The 21,541-nt window shown below is 36.8% G+C and overlaps 1 protein-coding gene across 5 annotated transcripts; it reads right to left on the minus strand.

Annotated features, from left to right (window-relative positions):
- Positions 1 to 1,455: 1,455 nt before the first annotated feature.
- LOC101472466 (nuclear GTPase SLIP-GC) lies at positions 1,456 to 19,453 on the minus strand. Of its 5 annotated transcripts, none has more exons than XM_076883184.1 (24): positions 19,201 to 19,453; positions 16,804 to 16,885; positions 16,531 to 16,643; positions 16,171 to 16,200; positions 14,011 to 14,052; positions 13,867 to 13,905; positions 13,420 to 13,444; positions 13,204 to 13,275; positions 12,843 to 12,930; positions 12,423 to 12,639; positions 12,068 to 12,265; positions 10,594 to 10,800; positions 10,328 to 10,494; positions 6,224 to 6,281; positions 6,058 to 6,145; positions 5,807 to 5,928; positions 5,417 to 5,593; positions 5,168 to 5,316; positions 4,959 to 5,076; positions 4,741 to 4,849; positions 4,522 to 4,652; positions 3,905 to 3,992; positions 3,736 to 3,822; positions 1,456 to 2,864 (listed from the first exon to the last, which is right to left on the minus strand). In XM_076883184.1, the coding sequence occupies exons 2-23, from the start codon at positions 16,868 to 16,870 to the stop codon at positions 3,740 to 3,742; spliced, it is 2,388 nt and encodes a 795-aa protein (XP_076739299.1). In that variant the 5' UTR covers positions 16,871 to 16,885; positions 19,201 to 19,453; the 3' UTR covers positions 1,456 to 2,864; positions 3,736 to 3,739. The 5 variants fall into 5 exon arrangements, with proteins under 5 accessions (XP_076739299.1, XP_076739298.1, XP_076739300.1 ...); XM_076883183.1 differs by having other exon boundaries at positions 16,171 to 16,209; XM_076883185.1 differs by lacking the exon at positions 16,171 to 16,200.
- Between the last annotated feature and the right edge of the window lie 2,088 nt (positions 19,454 to 21,541).

Genomic DNA, 21,541 nt, shown 5'->3' on the forward strand with positions numbered 1-21,541 from the left:
TACAAGGTCATTAAGATAAGATGGGGCCTGATTATTTAAGACCTTGTATGTGAGGAGCAGGATTTTGAATTCAATTCTGGATTTAACAGGAAGCCAATGAAGGGAAGCCAAAACAGGAGAAATATGCTCTCTCTCTTTCTAGTCCCTGTCAGGACTCTGGCTGGAGCGTTTTGGATTAACTGAAGGCTTTTTGGGGAGTTTTTAGGACATCCTGATAATAATGAATTACAGTAGTCGAGCCTGGAAGTAATAAATGCATGAACTAGTTTTTCAGCGTCACTCTGAGACAGGATATTTCTAGTTTTAGAGATACTGCACAAATGGAAGAACGCAGTCCTACATATTTGTTTAATATGTGTATTGAAGGACTTTCCTGGTCAAAAATGACTCCAAGGTTCCTCACAGTGTTACTGGAGGCCAAGGCAATGCCATCCAGAGTAAAAATCTGGTTAGATACCATATTTCTTAGATATTCAGGGCTGAATCTAACAACCTCAGTTTTATCACAAATCTTTACTACCATCTTTAATCCTCACAAATACTAAGAAAAATATAAATTGTCAATGTTATCTGTCAAAGTTGACAGCCCAGCAACACACAACAAATAACATGCAACTGTTAAGTTTGACTTGCTGAATTATGCAGAGTGATAAAACTGAGCTTATGACCACTGTAATGAATGACTGAAGCTTTTCCCAAACTTCTCAATGTGAAATTTTACAGAGAGGAAGAGAAACAACAGAATGGGATTCACAGAGCAAACCACATTTGGTAAGACGAAGGAAGGGGGTGTAACACATGTCCAAATTGTTAAATCATCTTCAGGCCTGGATGAGCCCATCCTCCTTTCTCTCATTCCTCCCAAAATCAGTCTTAGGAATCTACATTAGAGTAGGTTAATTACATAAGTCGAATTCAAGGGCTTTTATTAAGCGATGATTATTATTAGTTGATTTTTCCTTTGCTCCTGCTAAATTTCTTTAATTTAATATTCTGCGTTCAAAAAGTCTTAATTGTAGACATTGGTCTTTTAACCCTTTGTGAAACAGTAAATGTAAAGGTTATAAAAGGTAACTTTGGCCATAAAAGTTAATTATTATAGAATCATAGAAGAGAGATGCTGATAAGAAATGTGACTGGAGGATTGTATTTGAACTGTGAGGCCACTTAGACAAGAAACCTTTCTGATGAAGCAGGATCCACAATCATTTGACTTCTGGTTGATAAATGGTTTGTGGTTCAGTCTTTACAGTTCATAGATAATTTTGCTCTTTGTTACAAGCTACTGTGGGACTGCAAAGTACTTTTTGGCAGGTAGCTTAGTTGTAGGGTCAGAAAAAAAACACAAGAACAAGGTTTGAAAAACCATGTTTCCATCTTACAACTATAGAATCAATACAGAATAGAAACAACAGAAAACAATATGATATAATAACTAAAGTAGAAAGTGAGACATATTTTTGCTGCTGCTTTATTACTTATGACAACCAAAGAAACCATTGTATTACAGTAAATTAATATTTAGGTTAGAAATGTAAGTAAAATGGTATACATAAGACATGTGCTATATAGAAAACTGGGAAGAATCTGAATATCACAGTATCCCTGTGGTTTAAAGCACTAAAATTAACAATCTGTAACATTGTAGTTCTACTGCTGTATAATTTTCTGTATAACTAGGGTCTACAAATAATGAACAAATACAACAAAATGGAGAAAATAGATATATCAAAACATCTTTGCACAAAGTGCTGCCCTTTTGGTTTAGACCCTCACAATTAAAACCTTAAAAACTCTGGGAGGAATTCATGCTTAAAAATCTTCATCTATCCATTTTCTTCTGCTTATCCAATTCGGGGTTGCTGGAGCCTTTCCCAGTTGTCAGGCGAGAGGCAGAGTACACCCTGAACAGGTTCCTAAGGTTATTCCACTCAAATAAAACTAAAGTAAAAACTAAGACTAGATATGAATATTTTAGTTAAACAAAATAAAAACAACAAGCAACAGAAATGATTAAATGACCTCATTTGAAATACAAATCAGAGGAAATAGTTTTAGTTTCAGTATTTGTTAGTTTGGTAAAAATGTTATTACAATGTGCCTGACATGGTATTGATGGATGTGTTTGAGACACTGGACATGTAACAAGACAAATGGGTAAACTGTTTTCAAAAAGTGAAACATTTCTATTGTTTCCACTGGTTTTCCTAAATTTTGTCTCTGATATTTCCACTAAATACAACAATAATTAAAAAAAAAAAATTAACAGTAAGGCAAGGCAAGTTTATTTATATAGCACAATTCAACAACAAGGTGAATCTAAGTGCTTTACAGAGACATTAAAAAACAATAAAAAAAAGCATGATTTAAAATTGATTAAAAGAAAAAAAACAGTAGATAAAATCAGAACGTAACAGTAATAAAAACCCACTAAAACTAAACATTTTCAAACAATGAAAAATAAATTGAAATTGTAAGTCTTGAAACTAAACAGAAATGAAAAATAAAAATGAATGACAAAATACAAAACTAATAACACCAATTAACCTAACCCCCACGCATGTTTTTGGCCTGTGGGAAGAAGTTGGAGTACACAGAGAGCACCCACACAGACACAGGAAGAAAAAGCAAAGTCCACACAGAAAGGCCTCAAACTGGATTCAAACCCAGGAGCTTCTCTCAGTGAAGACTGAAAAATCTCATTTCACCAAATTCATTAAAAGTCAAACACAACATTCAAAGACAGCAAGCAACACAACAGAAATGTCTGTGGTGATATCCAGAGACCTCATGCTTTTGGTCAGTGTTCCCTCAGAGATGCTGAGTGGGTCATCAGGTTTCTGCTGTTACTGTGTGGAGCAAATCTGAAACATCCAGTAATAATAAGCACAAAGATTTTTAACACTCAGCTGCTCAGGCAAACAGTAAAATTGCCAGTGCTTACAGCTAGCTTTAAGATGTCTTGAAAGCTCCTCAGCCTAGAATAGAAAATCTTAATATCTGTTGTTTCTGTTACTGTTTGTGTAGAAAATCATTTTTGGAAACACTTTATTTTAACATGTTTGAGGTGACTCTGATGTAAAAAGGGTAAAATAACACAAATTATAAGTGGTGATATTATTCAAATACTTTGTCTGTGCACAGAAATAATTAATTCAGCATGTTTACCTCAGCTGTCAGTCTGATATGAGTCAATAAGTCACTTCTGTCCAAAGACTGTGGACAATATTCAGGGAAGTTTTTGAGCATGTCCTGAACGTTTATGTTGGTAGTGCTGCTGTTTTCACAACTGTTAGCAGTTGTTTAGCAGCTGCTAGTAAACTTCTTTTAAAGTAAATCTAACATTATGGTGTCACACTTTAACACTTAGTGAAAAAAACTCTCATCCAACGTAAGAATATAATCAAACATTTTATCAGAGAGAAATGGGGTTGTTTAGGGCACCGGTGCATAACATTACCTGGCACCAATGTTAGATAAGAACCAGCTGGGTTTTTTTTTTTTTAGCTGAGATGATGAAAATACAAGCGGACAGCTTAAATGGCCATATGTAATTTAAAATGGCTATTTCGGATCTTTAAATTATGACAAAAGTTAATGTATATTTAGGTGCTTAGGATTGTCATCAGATTTCACCCCCTCTCTTTGAGAATTCACAGGAACTATTAAAGTAATTTAACACAAAATGGTTAATAATAATAATTCTGTGACATGAAATAACATTTAAATATTTACCTGGTTACTGTGATGTCATTTCTCCCTCTTGACTGCGCTTAACTTCATTGTAATGTTGCTGCACAGTTTCAAGATCCCCTGAAACATCTGAAAAACAAAAAATAAATAAAACATGCTTTGGCATTGTTCAACATACATGATTCACCTTTATAGCCTATATTTTCTTTACCTGGGAGACTCTCACTCAAAGTTGATGCCTTGAGTGAGTGTTTAATGGAGTGGTCCATGGTTTCCTCCAGTTCCTTACAGATGATCTTCTAATTAAACATCAGAGCTTTTATTACTTTTTCCAAAGTCAAATATTGACGTTTAGAAACACCTGAAACATCTAAATTAATGGGTAGATGTTTGTTTAGAGTGCTTGTGGCCAGTTTATACTTCAAACTCTTCAGTCCAACCCATCGTATCAGACTAAATCTTTGTAATGCTGAAAAATAAAAATATTAACAGCAGCCTCACTAATGTTTAGAGAGCAGGGGTGGGCAACTTCCAGGCTTCAAAGGCTGGTGTCATGTAGGTTTTAGATGTGTCCTTGATCCAACACAGCTGATTTAAATCGCTACATTACCTCCTCAACATGTCCTGAAGTTCTCCAGAGGCCTGGTAACAAACTAATCATTTGATTCATCTGTGTTGACCCAGAGTGATATCTAAAACCTGCTGGACACCGGCCCTTGAGGCCTGGAGTTGCCTAGCCCTGGTTTAGAGAATGTTCAGACTGAGCCAAAGCACTCAAATACAGAAAAAACACTACTTGGTCTCATTGTATGTTATAATTTGACAAACCATCAATATATTCATCTTCTTCATCATGATCTTTTTTGCGTCCTCATACATGTTCCTATTTAAGGATACATGTGTCTCAATAGTCTTCCTCATTTTTTTCAGTGCATCAGTTCCAGAAATTTTTTGTGCGTCTACAAGAAAAGAATAAACTTTGTCAAAACATTTTTTTTTTATGTACAATTGTGATTTATTACAGTGACAAGCTGACAATCTTCTTACCTTCATAGCACTTTTTCATGTTTTTCTCAATTGTCTCTGTTAGACTGTTGTAGATGATTTTCTTCCCCTTTAGGATTATTTTGTTGAGTTTTGCCTTAATTTTATCCTCCTTAAAAACATGAAACATGAATGAGTTAATAAACAGAATTGGTATTTGAAGAGTGAATAGGTAAATTCTGCTATAATAAACTGACAAACTGGATTGTTTCATGTCGTACCTCTGTCTGAAGAAATATCAGCTGCAGTTTGACATCTTGGTATTTTTGAATCAGCGAATTTGTGTCAAGTGAAAATCTACTGATGACTCCACTGAAAGATCCGCCTTTAACATCATTTCTGAAAAAAATGTTTCATGATGGCAGTTTTGACAAGTTTGTTTTAATCATTTTAAGTATAGTGTACAGTTTAAATTTTTGTTTATTCTCACGGGAAGGTCTTTCTGAATTTTTCATCAATGCTGTCAGTCAAGCATGAAGCTAATACTGTGTTGAGATTTATTTGTTCCCCTTTTTTGGTTTGGTGGATGCCGTCTTTTCTAACCACAGCCTGTAGTGTCTTGAAAAAACTAGGCTGTTTCTGTAACAGATCAGGAAAACAATTCTAAACACATGCTCATATAAAGGTCAAAATCTGTTGCTGTGATGTTAATTATAATAATTATAATTCAGATACGTACATCACGGTCCAAAAAAAATTTCAGTCTTTCTTCAGAGGTTTTGGAATTTTTAACGCCTTCTGTAAGACATTGTTCAAAATCCTTGATCGCTTCATCAACTGCACTTTTGACTTGATCAAGTTCTTCTCTCATGTTTTTCTCGAGAACTTTACATACATCATCTGCTTTTCCAACACCCTGAAATTAAAACAGTATATTTATTTTTTATTAAAGCAGTAATAACATAAATACAACTCTCTATTTTCATTCATCATTTTGAAATTTTTTTCAGTCAGTTCCTGTCAAGAAATCTTGATAACTAAAATCTTGTTAGGTGTCAGAGTTATGGAAACATTTGAAGTTATCAATTTGTCATTAATATATAGTTCCACATAGATAACTTGATCTCACCGCTTTGCTACACCTGGCACCTTCAATCAAAGACAGAATCCCATAAGCTCCATTCACATAGTTTATTGTCTCAGAGTGGCAGTCGTTGAGATTTTGCAGGAAGTCTTGAAGTTTGGGTATTTCTGTAAATAAAAGTAATTTAATCTAATAACTTCTTACTGGTTTACATAGAGGGAAAATAAAACAAGATATGCATTGAATAAGATTGTTTTCTTTTAATCACAAAATATTCTGACATGCTTACAACCTACCATTGTCATCTTCTTTTACGCGTTTTCTTTTCAGGAACTCATCAGCACTCACTGTGAACACTTTGAAACCTTTATCGCTGAACTGCTCCTGAAATAATGTGTTTTAATTTTAATGAAGCTTTGCCTCGCCATTACAGAAAACTGTTTGAACATCTTTAAAACTCACACTCAGTTCCTGGAATTCGTTCATCACTTCTTCCTTGGCTTCTTTGTTGTTTGGCACTCTTAAATGGATAGAAAAGAAAACTGGACTCAACATATAGCTTAATCATACAGCAACACATCAAGAAAATAGCTGAGTGTTTGTCTTTTAAAGGATTTGCATGTGGAGTGCAAGATACCTTTACCACTTCAAAAAGATGTGTCAATAAGATCAGCATAATTAAAGGACTGACCACTTCAGGCCCCGCTTTTCTGCCTTCTTTTTATTTTCTGATGGGTCTTGCTTTCTATTATTCCTGACCTTTTTTTTTTTTATTGTTTATGGTTTCATTCAATGGTAAATGGCCACATGCTTATACAGATTCTGCAGACCACAGTAGTTAAAGTAATAGTTCTGACTGCTAGTGAAAATAGTTTTATTTACAAATAACTGAATCACTGAACTAACACAATTCCTCAAAATGTTTGTACTCTCTGCTTATATTCCTTCATATTAAATAATTTTTAAATAACTTATTTTAACATTGCATTCAACAACAAACTTAAAGGGCCAAATTGCAATATATTTTTTCACGTCAATATATAGGCTGCAAGGAGGGGGGGGGGGTGTGACGTGGGCCGCTAGTGGCCCCCGGGAAATGAGTTAGAGACCCTGTTCTGAAGTATAAAAGGACAACGCTTTGTCATTTTCTAGAAAGTTATGTTTAGCTATGTGTATACCACGGGATATATTAAAAGTGGCACCTTTTTGTCAAACATGCTGAAAGTGGAAAATGAGAAACATGTCCCATGCTGTACTTGAACCCACAACCTTAGATAAACAGATATAAACTGTTTCGCATTCGTTTTGTATGGTAGTGCTAAATCACTACAGATGTAATATACTTTTGTCCACTATGGTTTTCTGGCGCTGTTTCAAGTCTGAGTCGCCGCACTTTTAAAACTTTCCACTTCCAGAGAAGAAATCAGATCTCAGAGCTCTGTGATCATTATCCACAGGTAAGAAAAAGGTTATCTGAAATAAGAGTAAACCTACAGAACAAATATGCAGCTGTGTTTTGAAGGGTTATCTGATTTATGACAGCTAGCGTCCATCATTTGGTTAAACAGTTGTGTCAGTTGTGCTGAAGTGACGAGCTAAATGATGAATGAACGGGAGGTTTCAGTTATTCGTGTGTTGCTGTCATGTTGTAATGCTAAATAAGCTGGGTGGGTTTCTGACAGTGTTGTGTTCATATCTTACGAACATTAGAAACGCTCACTGACAGAAATAGAGCACAGACCTGCTATTTTCATTTCTTCAAATAAAAATTTCATTCAAACACTTTTTTCTATATCCAAGTGTTTTATATCTAACATTCACACTAAGATGAATACATCAGATGGTCGGTTGCGTCGTGTGTCTGGCGACACTCTTTATGGAGGACATTGAATGACATCTATCAATTCGGAACCACGATAATAGAATTCTGGCTGATTGGAGCTGGCTCGGACCTGGCTTATTGAAGAACAAGAAGTGGCTACAGCTGTTCAAAATCCCACAAGGCTGGCTGACATGATAGACGATGGGCAGGGCTGTGAGTACACAGACTGTGTTTATTGAACGCAATATGGATAAGATCTTGGAGAAGAAGATCAGCTGTAAGTGTAAAGTGTAAAGTGTAAAGTGTGCGTGTTAGTCCCGGAACACGGAACACACACACACACACACACACACACACACTTACATTCACCCCCCACCCCCTCCAAACGCCTTGGAAGTGTCTTCTATGTTGTCAGATGTGATGATTCGTGTGCTATGTGCTGAGGTGTTTTTTTTTTCTGTGTCTTGCATGCAGACTTTCTTTACTGCCCTTCTAAATTATACTGTCTATACAGAGATGCTTCCTGGTGCAAAACACTGTCTTTGCATTCACCTAATAAACAACACAGGATTATCATGGTATTGTTACAACCCTCTCTGCTAGGGGACAGGGAGTGAAATAAAGGTTTTATTGCAAAATTCAAACAGAAAACCGACAGGGCCACGTACTGCAGACCACTGGACATATAACCAGCACAAAATTAACTAAACCTAAAACCTAAAGCTAACTAAGGCTAACCTCACGAGCAGTAACACCACAAAAATCTACTCAAGCTAGGTTCAACCATAGTTAGGGGTTAACAAGCAGAGTTCAACACTATGAACAGTGTTTAGCGAGCAGGATATCATCTCAAATGTACTTCATGAAAGTAATTAATGCAGAAACACAGCCCCAAGGGTGGTAACACTATATAATATAATTTACAAATAAACAAGACAATCAAATAAAATCATAAAGTAATGTGAAAAATTAATGTTACCTACATTATCTAAGTACAAACTGGTGTTTATCCTTTGATAATGTAACACAAGCTTTGTCCCTACCAGGCCTTGAACCTGTTCTCTGACGGTTCTGTGTAAGCAATCTTTTTTTATTTCATTGGCCGTTGCTGCATTCACACTGAATGCATTACAGCCAATACGCAATGGCCCCCCACAGAAAGAGTAGCAGTTTACCCACTAAACCTCTCAGTGAGACACATGACAAGCTAACAAACTGTAGATGAGCCTTGTGGTGAGTATTACCTCATAGGTGGGGCCCAGACTATGGTGAGACACAGACAAACCAGTACACAAATTATATTCAAATGAGGGATGCTGTAATAGAGTGAATTGTTGCCTTATGGCTTATAAACTGGGAAGTGAACGTGATATCGATGTGTTTTAAAAACTGTGGGGATCCCAAGAAGTTGTTCTACACATGTGTGGATTTTTGTTTGTGTAGAGCTTAAATTTAAGGTCACAAGTGCAAGTTAAAAAATGTTCTGTAAAAACTTTGCTCCAAAAGTGGTTGGTGAAATTAAACAGGGAGTGAATTTCCGGGTACTGTTTATAAGGCTGGGGAAACCTGCAGTAAGCTTTCGTCACGACGAAACATTTCTCCCACTGAAAACACTATGTCCAGTTGAACAGAATCAACTTTTGGGGATTAACTTACTTGGATGATTGAACATGTATCTAGATGTTAAAGAAAAAAAATTCACCTGAGGATTTGTGTGCCTCACACTAGCCTCATGCTAACTCTCCAATACACATGAATGGGGAGGGATTTGAGAGACAGAAAAACTGTAGAAATGAAGTGAAATAAATATCTTAGTTTTGCAGACAGTTCCTCTGGTCAATTTGGTGTAACAGTAGGGTCTAAGTCAAACGGTGTGGGAGAAATATGGCCTAAAAGAAGGAAAGTGATTCAAAGTCAATGTGACCCTATCAGCAGAAAAGAGGAATATTTCAGAAAGTGTATAAATTGTAAAAATCTGAATGGAAGCACGCAGCTCACAGACAAGCGACAAACGGTGTGAGACTAGTTAGCGGCTAAAGACATAGATTAATAATAAACAAAAATGGCTGCTGCTTTACAATGATCCAATGAAAATACAAATAAGCAAAATGGCCACTGACATTAACATCCATGGCACAATTTATTCTTTAACATGCAATTGGAACACCTTAAGTCTTTTCAAAAAATTAAAAAAAAAAATCCCTGCCCTTGAAATAACAACAAAGGAATAACTAGAGAACACATTTCCTAAAGAAAACTCAAGTGTGAATGTGGATAGCTGAATTGTTTGAGATGAAATGTCATAACTTCTGAACCTTTGGTTGGAAAAATATCCATTGAGCTGAAATACACCGAACCATTCATCTGAAAGTCAAAGTGCAGAATTGCTGAAAGCTGAAGTTCACAAAGTCTAAATTTTCTTTTGTCATTTAATCAGCTTATTCTGTTCAGCTACTTTCAAACTCTGAAACTACTTCTTCAGTGTGAACTTCTGCTCTCATGTGAATGAGTTGGTGTATTCAGTGTACACACTGGTGTACAAGACTAAGTAATTATAAAAATTCAACTCAAACGATTCAGCTGTCAGCATTCACACTGAATTTTCTTCAAGAAATGCATTCTCTAGTAAACTGGTACTATCTTAGTCTTGATAATAGTATGTGTCTTTAATATGATTTTTGATATCAGTTATTGAGTACTTTTGCCAACACATTCAGCACTGTGTGGTTTGGTAATTCACTTACCGATCATCTGCAGGATCAGACTTGGTGCAGATAAAGTGGATTTGCTGACATTGACCACCATTTCCAATGAGGCCATGTGCACTTTTTAGGATCTCCCAGGCTTCAACTTCTGATGCTGCTCGAGTAATTTCAGCCACTATCCACACAGTAGAACAATCTACAACAATCTGAAAGAGAATCATAGAATGTCAATTTTAAATAATTACACAAAACAATGTTCAGACAACACAGGACAAAACAAGATGCAGTGGATGTGAATAAAATACCTGTTTCCACATTTCGTTCCTGCTCTTGTTACGATCACCATTTCCAGGAAGGTCCACAAGTGTGACATGCTGGAGGAGCTCATTGTGTGGCACCCTGACAGTCACACTTTTCACTAGTGGCCAAAACCACTGCTGTGCTTTAGATCCATCTTCCTGCTTTGGTCCACCCTTTGTGTATATACGAAGTTTTTGAGATAGCTCTTGAGCCTGCAATAAATGAAATAAATACGATAATGCAAGACACGTAACCTGTACAATCACTGAACGTGTCTTCAAATTGGATTAAAGAAGTAGTGCAACGTAAAATATGACTGAAGAGCAACGATAACGTGTAGTGAGTATTGTAGCTTTTAGTGATACTATACCTGAATACGTACCTATACCTAACTGAATTTCTAAAACTTACAATTACAGTAAATTAGGAGCAGAAAACCCAAAATACAGCACAGGCTAATGTAAGTATGTACAACCATATGTACACTCTTGACCTCAGGAGCTAATACTGACATCTTTAGGATGAAAAACTTTTTGAAAGCTTTTCTCATACCATCTATCCATAACATGACTTTTTGTTTGTTTCAAATCCTCTAAATCCATTTCAGTGGAACTCAAATTTGTTTGTTTTTTTCTCCTTTTTTAAAGCTATTCCTTGATGAACTTGCTGAGTTGCACAGCGACTATCACTCATTCTGTTAAAAAACTAAAAAACAAAAAGAATTAGAACCTGCCCTGGTACATTTGGTTGTCATTTTATGGATTTGGAGGTGTGATAAATAAAAATGTTCTCAGTTACAAATCCACTAAACTTGCAGTTAAATTAGTCCAATTTCTATAGAGTCGGCCGAGAGTAAATTATGTCAGTCCTCGCAAACTGAAAACATAAATACTTTCTCAAAGAATGCATTATTTAGAGTTTCTGAGCTTACTGTGTCACATTCCAAAGATTTCTTCATGGAGTTTAAAATTTCTGGAATATGTCTGAAATGCTTTTCTTCAATGAGGTTTTTGTTTTTCCACTCTCTGAGTGCTCAGATAAAGTAGAAAAGGTCTATATAAGAATCAGTCTTCCCTATTTAAGTAGGATGGCAGGACCTGACAAGGGAGCTCAGTGTGCTGAGCTGCAGGAGGCAGCTGGAAAACATTGTAAATAAACATTCACATTTTTGTTTCTGTCTTTGGTCCTTTGATCACATCTAGTTTTCAAACTGGTCAAAAGCAGCACTGAGGTTTGATAAGGCAAGAAAAGATTTGTTTTGTGATTTTGGTCTGTAGCACTTATCAAAGATGCATTATATTCTACTCTGCTTCTATTTTTTTTTCTTTCTTCATTTTTTTAATAACAGTTAAAGCCCAATTTGCATAGAGTAGGCCGTCTATAAATTATATCAATTTCAGACTTTGCAAACAAATTTCACTCAGTAAAACAAGAAACATTCTAAGTAATAGTAAGTAATAGAATAGCATTTGACCTTACTGTGTCACAATTCAAAGATTTCCTCTTGGACGCTAGAAATTCTGGAATATTTTTGAAATACTTTGGTTCTATAAGGTTTTCAGGGGATTTGTCTTTCCATTCATCTCCATACAGGGCTGACAGCTTTTTAACCATGTCCCGATAGTCATCATCACCTTTCTTGTAAGTTTTCAGTGACCATAATTCATCATGCCACTCCTAAAACAAGATAAAAACAAAAACAATCTTTGGGTTTTCTTAAATGTCATGCAGACTAACTAGAAATTATAATTATTATAATTATGTATTATATAATTATTATATACATACTTATATATACATATACTGTGAAAAATAAACATTCATTTTATTGTACCTCTTCTTTAATGAACTCAATTTCCGCTTCATACTTTAAGCTACGTGTGTTAGCCTCCACTTTAATCACGACTGAGGTGCATGCGCTGATACTTCCAGTGGGCAAAAGATTCTTCTCATCAATGATGGCATTGATTAACGAGCTCTTTCCAGCCCCAGTTCTTCCAAAGACACCAACAAGCTCTCTCTTGTTAATCTCTAAATCACTGATTTTATTCCTATGGAACAAGAGTTTAAATGTGAGTTAATTTATTCAACAATGAAATGTATCGCAAAATTAGAAAGCCATCTCTTTGTGAACACCTTGTGTATATGATTTCCGTTCACCAGAATAGTCTTACAAAAGACATCTGGATCTCATATAAATAAAGCTTCATTATACCTTAAGTAAAAGGTCTTACTTAAATGTTTATATACCCACTTTATAAAAGCACCAAGTTCTTCTTTGTCGTTTATTTGGTCCTTGATTTGTTTCATTATGCGTTTCACTTCAGACAATATTCTGGTGTCTGTCAAAGTGAAAGTAAAGAAGTGTTTAGCAGGAATTATGAACCATTATAAACACACAATGTGATACACTGATATCCAAAAAGGGTAATGTATCAGGTTCTTATGGACCACTTACCAAGTACTTATGGCACAAGTTGATTGTTCAATGTTTGATTTGAAATAAGAAAAATTTAATATAGTACCTCAGATACCAGCAAACTGATGATAAAGTTTTTTCCTGCTATACAAGAAAAATTTCATTGGATATGTTGTTTAGAAACAAAGAAAAATACCTGAGTCACAACGTCTTTTAGCTGCTGGGAAACATTTGAGGGACTCAGCCTGAAGATCCGACTTTCGCTTTCCTAAGCCACAAAAAAATATCCGTTTGTTGGCTGGGTCTCTCTCGATATCCAAACTTAAGCTCAATGGAATCATTTAGTCAAAATAAAAATATTTCTGCTTTGAAAGATGAATATCAGATGTAATAGATAGTATATATATCTTACCTTTGGAACTTGTGGATGGCAAAACCTGAGGATGAATATCAGCTATACAGATCACTATTTGCATTGGCATTGTTCGTTAACAACATTTAAAGGACACTAACATACAAGTTTTACAATCAACAAACGTAAATGCAGTGATTTTTTTTATTAGCCAGCAGACTGATGAAAAATAAATTATAATAACCTTCGTCTTAGTAAACATTGGTGATACTATGAGGCAATTCTTTCGCATAATTAAGTCCCAGTCACAAAGAGCTATAGAGACGGTTGGCAAACCTCCTAGTTAGGGCAAAATGTATATTCCGCAACTCCCTATGAATTAAGTTTTTAGATTCAGTCATTTATTGGCTTCTGTAGAGAGTGGTCAGTCTCTATAAACCAGAGAATGGAGCTTTACTTTGTATCAGGCAGTTGGCCCAAATGTCTGAAGTTCAGTATAATCCTTACCTGACCCACATCAGCTGCTTCTTCATGCTCCTGTTCAAGCTGCAGATAAAAAGTGCAAAGCAGTGTTTAATATTAAGCTCTTAAACATGTATTTGTCATGTGGACATTAAATCTGAAGGGGGAAAAAAACTGTTTTTAACTTACTTGGAAAAAAACAATTGGTTCCTGATTTGAGTTTTGTTCTTCCTATCACAATCAAAACAATTAAAATCTACATTAGTTAAGAATTAATACAATTAAATATAATTACTGCCAGTGAAACATTGTCACCAGTGGGTCACTTGGTGTTTGCTTTCTGCATTAGAGTATGACTTCTTGTTCCAACACACAGTGGTGTTTTTGTGTAGCTTATCTGGGTAGCCAATTTAATTAAAAACTTATAACGTATTTCAAGGTGTAATCTTCAACCATTCACTCAGGAACACAGAATTGGAGACTCGACTTCACACCCTTAAACATCCCGTAGCTAGCCAGGCCCCTTTAGCCGGGGCACAGCCGAAGGTAGTTTAGGCTCCATTGGCTTCCTCTGGCAGATTGTCCCGAGCAGTCGGGGAAACAAGATGACTGGGTGACAATAGGGCTGCCACGATTAGTCGACTAGTCACGATTACGTCGACTATTAAAATTGTTGACGACTGATTTAATAGTCGACACGTCGTTTGAAGCTTTGTAAGATCCCAAAAGACGCAGGAATGAGTAGTAGGATTTAAGAGTGTAATAACGGACTGAAACAGAAGATGGCAGCACTGCATGTACAAGGATGCCAGCTGCCGTTAAACCCCGAAGAAGAAGAAGTAGCTGTGTCCCAGAATTCATAGCGCGACCCAGCTCAGTTTCCAACAATGGCAGCAGCTAGTTAGTGTTAACATTACTCTTATTATTCTTTCTGGGTCACAAAATAAACGTTTAACATATTTTCAGGCAAGAATGTAGCTGTGTAAACCTCAAATGTCTGCTCAGTTTATCAAGACAACACATATTTTCAAAAGCGCTCCGACGTTTTCGGAGGCGTCTGTTACCCACTAGCTCGATAGCTAGCTGGGGTTCAAGGCTCACTAGAGCCCGTGAGAACACCGGACTCCCGGCAAATCGTTTTCAAACCCACCACCGTCTTTCGCTACTCAGGTTAAACATGATATATAAGTCATTTAGATAACTTAAAAATATTATTGTTTGGCCTTTTTTTAGTATTTTATTTGTTCCTGAGTAAATCAGTTTGGCTGAGATTAAAGTTATAGTTTTTACACAGCTGAATAAAAGTCAAGCAGACAGCTGATTATCAGAAGTGTGAGATGCTCGAGAATATACTCCGGTGTCCCGTTATATTTTAGATAGCAAGGAGTTTATTAAACTTCACCGAAACAATCTGCAAATTTCATTAAAATTTAACAAACTATCATCTTGTCTTTATTTTTAGTTACCACATACCTTAAACACTTAAAGCTGTAAGCTAATGATAGTTATATAAGAGCAGATGCTGCTGGTGCAATAAGCTTGTACGTTTTATGTCCAATGGATGCATGATCTGATTAGTTGACTAATCGCAAAAATAATCGGTGACTAGTCGACTATCAAAATAATCGTTTGTGGCAGCCCTAGGTGACAATGAGGAGGAAGCCCCTGGTACACCACCAACCCATTCATGTGTCTAATTGTTTTTCCCTACTTGGCGACACACCCGCAGGGGATCAAACTCTGGTAATTGGTGATTCTGTTCTGAGACATGTAAAGCTAGAGACATCAGTCAAGATGGCCTGAACAGGCGACAGTGAGGGAAATTTAAAACTGCTGGCTAAGGGTAAACATAAATTCAGTAAAATTGTAATTTACGTTGGCAATACTGACATCCGGTTATGTCAATCAAAGGTCACTAAAATTAATATTCAATCGGTATGTAACCCTATAGGCCAGCGGTCCCCAACCTTTTTTGCGCCACGGACCGGTTTATGCCCGACAATATTTTCACGGACCGCCCTTTAAGGTGTCGCGGATAAATCCAACAAAATAAAACTAGTACCGGTACCGGAAAAAAAAGAAAATTTATTCATAACACGCGTGAAAAGACCAAGGAAAACCGAGTAAACGATAAAAACGATAACAAAATAATGCTGAAAACCGATAAAAACCCTGAAAACTATACATTTCACACCTGAGCCTCAACTCTCGCGGCCCGGTACCAAACGACTCATGGACCGGTACCGGTCCGAGGCCCGGGGGATGGGCCCGCAGCTATAGGCAACAGAATGAAACTCTATTTTGTCTCAGGTAGTTGGCCCAATGTCTGAAATTCATTATAATCCTTACCTGAACCAAACCAGCTGCTTCTTCATGCTCCTGTTTACCCTGCAGATAAAAAGTGCAAAGCCAAATAAAATACTGAGCACTTAAACATGTATTAAAAATTGTATTTCTCGTATAGATACTAAATCTCAAGGAAACAAAATAGTTTGTAACTTAATTGAAAAGAAGTGACTATTTCTTGATTTGTGTTTATTTCTTTCTAGCACCACCAAAACATTGTAAATCCATATTAGTGAAGAATTAAAAAAAAATTATGCTACATATTGTTACTGCCAGTACATTTTTTTTAATATCAAGATAGTTCTAACAAAAATTAAACCTCTGTACACTAAAATAACAATGATTGTCAAAGAAATCAATTACCTTTAACAGCTTGAGGTTATTCTTGAATATCACTCTTGGTCCAGCTTTTGGGATCAAAATATCAATTTCTCGATCATCTAGATAATACAGACTTTCCGCATTGATTTGTTCATCTGTAATTAAAAGTAAAATTGAAGAGATAAAGATTATTCTCAACTTGCTTCAGAAATTCTCGCTAATGAGTGAAAAAGCAATCCGCACAGTTCTATAAGCTGTTTTACAGTTAACAGATCAAATAATAATCAATATCTGTCAATCAGATCAATACTTTACCTTTAAATTTCTCCACCCAATCACTTAGGCCCCATTCAAGCAGTGTGTTTCTTACGAAATCATCCATGACCAAGAAATGAAACTGAAATATAAAATGCAATATTTAACCAGACAGCACTGCTTTAAAGATTAGACATCATGATCAACTTTAATCCTTTAATGCATACAGAATACAATAGAACTTTATTTGTATAGCACATTCAAAACCAGCGGTACACCAAAGTGTTTTACAGTAATACAATAATTTAAAGAAAGGAAACTAACGGAATAAATACACCAACAGGCGGAGAGCACTAATTAGTAGTGATGGGACGTTCTGTATCGAGGCTTCGGAGCGTGTGTCGAGTAATGGAGGGGGCGTTTCCGCGAAGCGCGTATCGAGGCTTGCTTCATTTATGGGAGGAGCTGAAAATGATGACGTCCGAAGCCTCGCTGCCCGGCTGTACCACGTGACTGGTTCATGAAGTGGTTCGAACTTTGCCGCGAGCTATGACAGCGATATAAACCCCTCAGACTTCATTCAAAAATGTGGGTGTTTGATGGAGAGTTGCGGTTAGTGTGAGTTTGGAGACCGTTTGGAGGTTTATGAGAGTGAGGAGAGAAAGTCTGGAGAGAATGGAGCCAGCTAAGAAGAGGAGGATGTCCTCCCCTGTGAGGGAACATTTTGATCTTATTCCTCCCAACAAGGTATGTAAATTTCTACAGAAGATGTATTTTCATGATACTGATGGTGCAATACAATTTATGTTAAGCTGTCTTTACTTTTGTACAAGGTGAAGTGTTTGCTATGTGCCAGGGAGCTGGGATATAACAACAACACCTCATCCATGCTTAGGCACTACAGAGCTTTGCATGAGAATAAGGGGAACACCGATTGTGGAGCAAGACCAGGTGAGCCATCAAATGCAATGATAATATAGGATGCAGTAATGTTACTAAATGATATAACAATATTATACAACTGTTATAAGTTACGTGTGTGATATTTATATTTGTGCTTTGTCTTTATTGTCTTTCCTCAGGAGAACAATCTCAAATAGATGAAGACCTGGTCAGCATGGTGATTGAGGACTCACAGCCATTTAGCATTGTGGAGGACAAAGGATTCAAAAGATTTGTTAAATCATTAAATCCTAGCTATGTTCTCCCCACTAAAAAGGTCGTAAAAGCAGTGAAAATTTAGTTTTTACAGAATAAAATGTGAACAGGCAGGACTGAGGCTCAAAGCCTCAGTGTGTAGCTGTCCATACCTCAACGTTACAAAAGCACAACCACTGTCCACACCCCAACCACACCTCACCTCACAGTAAATGACCATTTCCATTTCAAGCATTTCCAAATAATCATTTCCCATACTGCCACTATAAATATACACAGTATACTGCCATCACTACAATATACATGTTTTACACACTCCTTTTGTTGTTGACATTTACAGGCTGTGTGCAAAATGCCACACTCTTCAAATTCATGCCAGCTATTATTTTTACGTCCAGTAGGTGTCCTGCTAGAGCAAATGAAGCTTCATGAAGCTTCGCGTTGGGGTGAACCAATTGGATGAAAAGCTTCAGTGCTTCATGGGGCTTCATCTGCCCATCACTACTAATTAGCTGCAGCGCAGTGAAAATATGCAAAAGAAAATACAAACACAACTCGACTAGGAGATTATTCAGCAATAAAATAAAATAAAATCATTAAAACTACATAAAAGAACATTTGCAGGATACAAATACTAACTAGGGAAGGCTAAATTGAATAAAAAGGTTTTCAACCGCGATTTAAAAGATTGAACTGATTCAGACTCAGGAATAGCAAAATAGGAAGATTATTTCAGAGTTTGGGTGCAGCTATGGCAAAAGCACGATCCCCTCTGGTCTTCAACCGTGCCCTAGGTTGCACTAAGAGCAACAGGCCCATCTACTAGGAGTGTACAAGCTGCGAAGTTTAACAAGATAGCTGGGAGCAATGTTATTTATAATTTTAAAGGTAACCAATAGTCATTTAAAATCAATACGGTATTTGATGGGAAGCCAATGAAGGTCAGCGAGGATAGGGGTGATAGAATCAAACCTGCCAGTTCCAGTTAAGAGGCGTGCAGCCGCATTTTTAACAAGCCGAAGTCTGCGGAGAAGGGGATTGGAGGCCAAAATAGAGGGAGTTACAGTAGTCTAATCTAGATGCGATAAAGGCATGGATAAATTTCTCAAGGTCCTTACTGGGTATATAAGGCTTGGCCTTGGCAATTTGGCGTAATTGGTAAAAGCTAGATTTAACTACAGTGGAGACTTTGTTTGTTTGTCAACTTTAAAAGAACTGTCCAAGTGCGCCATCGTCGCACTCTCATACATCATCAGAGACACTGATATTAAATTCAGATTAAAAGTTTAAACTGCTCACCTTTTGTTAGAAGTAATGCTGGAAAAGGCTGGTGAAGAAAGCAGTGAGACACAAACAGGAAACAGGCGGAAAAAATAAAAATCGAGCAAAAAGCAAAGTCCACAAATGGATAAGGTTAAAATCAAACTGGAACTGTGTGGCTCAGACTGCACTATTGCAACTGCAATATAATAGAAGTTTACATATACATATAATAGAAAGGTAAACCCAACATGAATAAGGCGGGAGCAGGAAAAGCAGAACGGAGAACCGAGAAAGGCAGGAAGAGGAGGTGTTTGTGCAGCGCAGATGGGAGTGGGTGGCAGACCTGCCTCAGAGGAAGTGGGGTTTTTTTTTTGTTTGTTTGTTTGTTTAAAATCAATCAATGGGATTAAAGTTTACAGACGCATTTTCATCTATACTTAAAATACACTGAAAAAAAAAACATTAAAAAAGGGAGAAAAATACTTTCAGCTGTTCCCTTTTTCACAAGAGCTCATCACAACAGACACAAGAATTTGTGCTGCTAACCAGAATCAAATCAGGGATCTTTCACTTCTTAGGCAAACAGAAAAATAACTATATTATGGAGCCACTAACATTAAGTTGCCAAACTACATTAAGGTTCTTAGATTAAAAATATCAACATAGGTTTTATTATCTGCTGCCACATTGTACTGATAATAAAGGCGTGAAACAATGTTGGGTGATGAAGACTTTTTTTAAAAAGTTCTTTATTATTACTATTCGTTTCATTTCAGCGTTATTTATAGATCACCAAATTGCAACAACAACAGCCTCAAGGCTCCTTATATTGCAAGGTGGCCCTACAATAATACACACAGAGAAAAACCCAACAATCATATGACCCCCTATGAGCAAGCACTTAGGCAACAGTGGGAAGGAAAAACTCCCTTTTAACAGGAAGAAATATCTGGCAGAACCAGGCTCCAGGAGGAGCGACCATCTGCTGCGACTAGTTGGGGTGAACGAAGACAGGATAAAGACATGCTGTGGAAGAGAGACAGAGATTAATAACAGGTACAATTCAATGCAGAGAGGTCTATTAACACATAGTGGGTGAGAAAGGTGACTGAAGAAGAAATACTCAATGCACCATGGGAATCCCCCAGTAGCATAACTAAGATTCAGGGTCACCTGGTCCAGCCCTAACTATATGCTTTAGCAAAAAGGAAAGTTTTAAGCCTAATGTTAAAAGAAGAGTTAGTGTCTGTCTCCCAAATCCAAACTGGAAGCTGGTTCTATATTGTGGGGTCTGAAAACTGAAGGCTCTGCCTCCCATTCTACTTTTAAATAATACTTTTAATATTTTAAATACTCTAGGAACAACAAGTAAGCCTGCAGTGTGAGAGCGAAGTGCTATACTACAAGGTCATTAAGATAAGATGGGGCCTGATTATTTAAGACCTTGTATGTGAGGAGCAGGATTTTGAATTCAATTCTGTATTTAACAGGGAGCTATTATACCAATATAATGGGTATAATTTAGGACATCCTGATAATAATGAATTACAGTAGTCCAGCCTAGAAGTAATAAATGCATGAACTAGTTTTTCAGCATCACTCTGAGACAGGATATTTCTAGTTTTAGAGCACAGGTGTCGAACTCCAGGCCTTGAGGGTCAGTGTCCTGCACGCAGTGGCGGTCCTAGCCTGTTTGGCACCCTGGGCGAACATTCCCTCTGACACATAAAACTTTAATGTATTGTTTGGAGTTTAGTCCTGTTACTGTTACTATTTTTACCATTTCTTCTTGGAGCAACTGTAACCCACATAATTTCCTTAGGGATTAATAAAGTATTCTGATTCTGATTGTTTCAGGATGACCTGCCATTATCCAATGACACATCTGCTTACCTGTATCTTTTGCTCGTTTCTCCTCTTCTTTTCTCTTTTTCTAAACTGAGCACCTGATGGCTTTGAACTTTTCTTGTCCATCTTGGTTTTAATTTTGCACTCCAGTATGAACACCCATTCCCCAACCCGAGGATCACCACAACATAATCTAATAGACCTACACCTTAGTTCACAGATTCACTTTGTCTAAGGTGTATCTCTGGGATTTCACACAACCCAGGATTCAAATCATGGGCTTGGATTTACATCATTATGAATTAAATGTGCTCTGGAAGTAGCCGCCCCTGCCCTTTCGACGGGTTGTGTGTCAGACTTTAAATCATCAAACTATAAAATATAAATTTTAAATTGTTATTGATCCCTTTACCCCCAGTCCTAAAGTGTATATTTATTTTCTTACTCTTCTTATATTTATTGTTTGTTTACTTGCACGGCTGTAACTGGAGCCTCGTCGTCTCGTCTCTCTATATACTGGACTGTAGCG

The sequence above is a fragment of the Maylandia zebra genome, linkage group LG4 (genome assembly GCF_041146795.1).
Source record: "Maylandia zebra isolate NMK-2024a linkage group LG4, Mzebra_GT3a, whole genome shotgun sequence".
NCBI classification, from domain to species: Eukaryota; Metazoa; Chordata; class Actinopteri; order Cichliformes; family Cichlidae; genus Maylandia; species Maylandia zebra.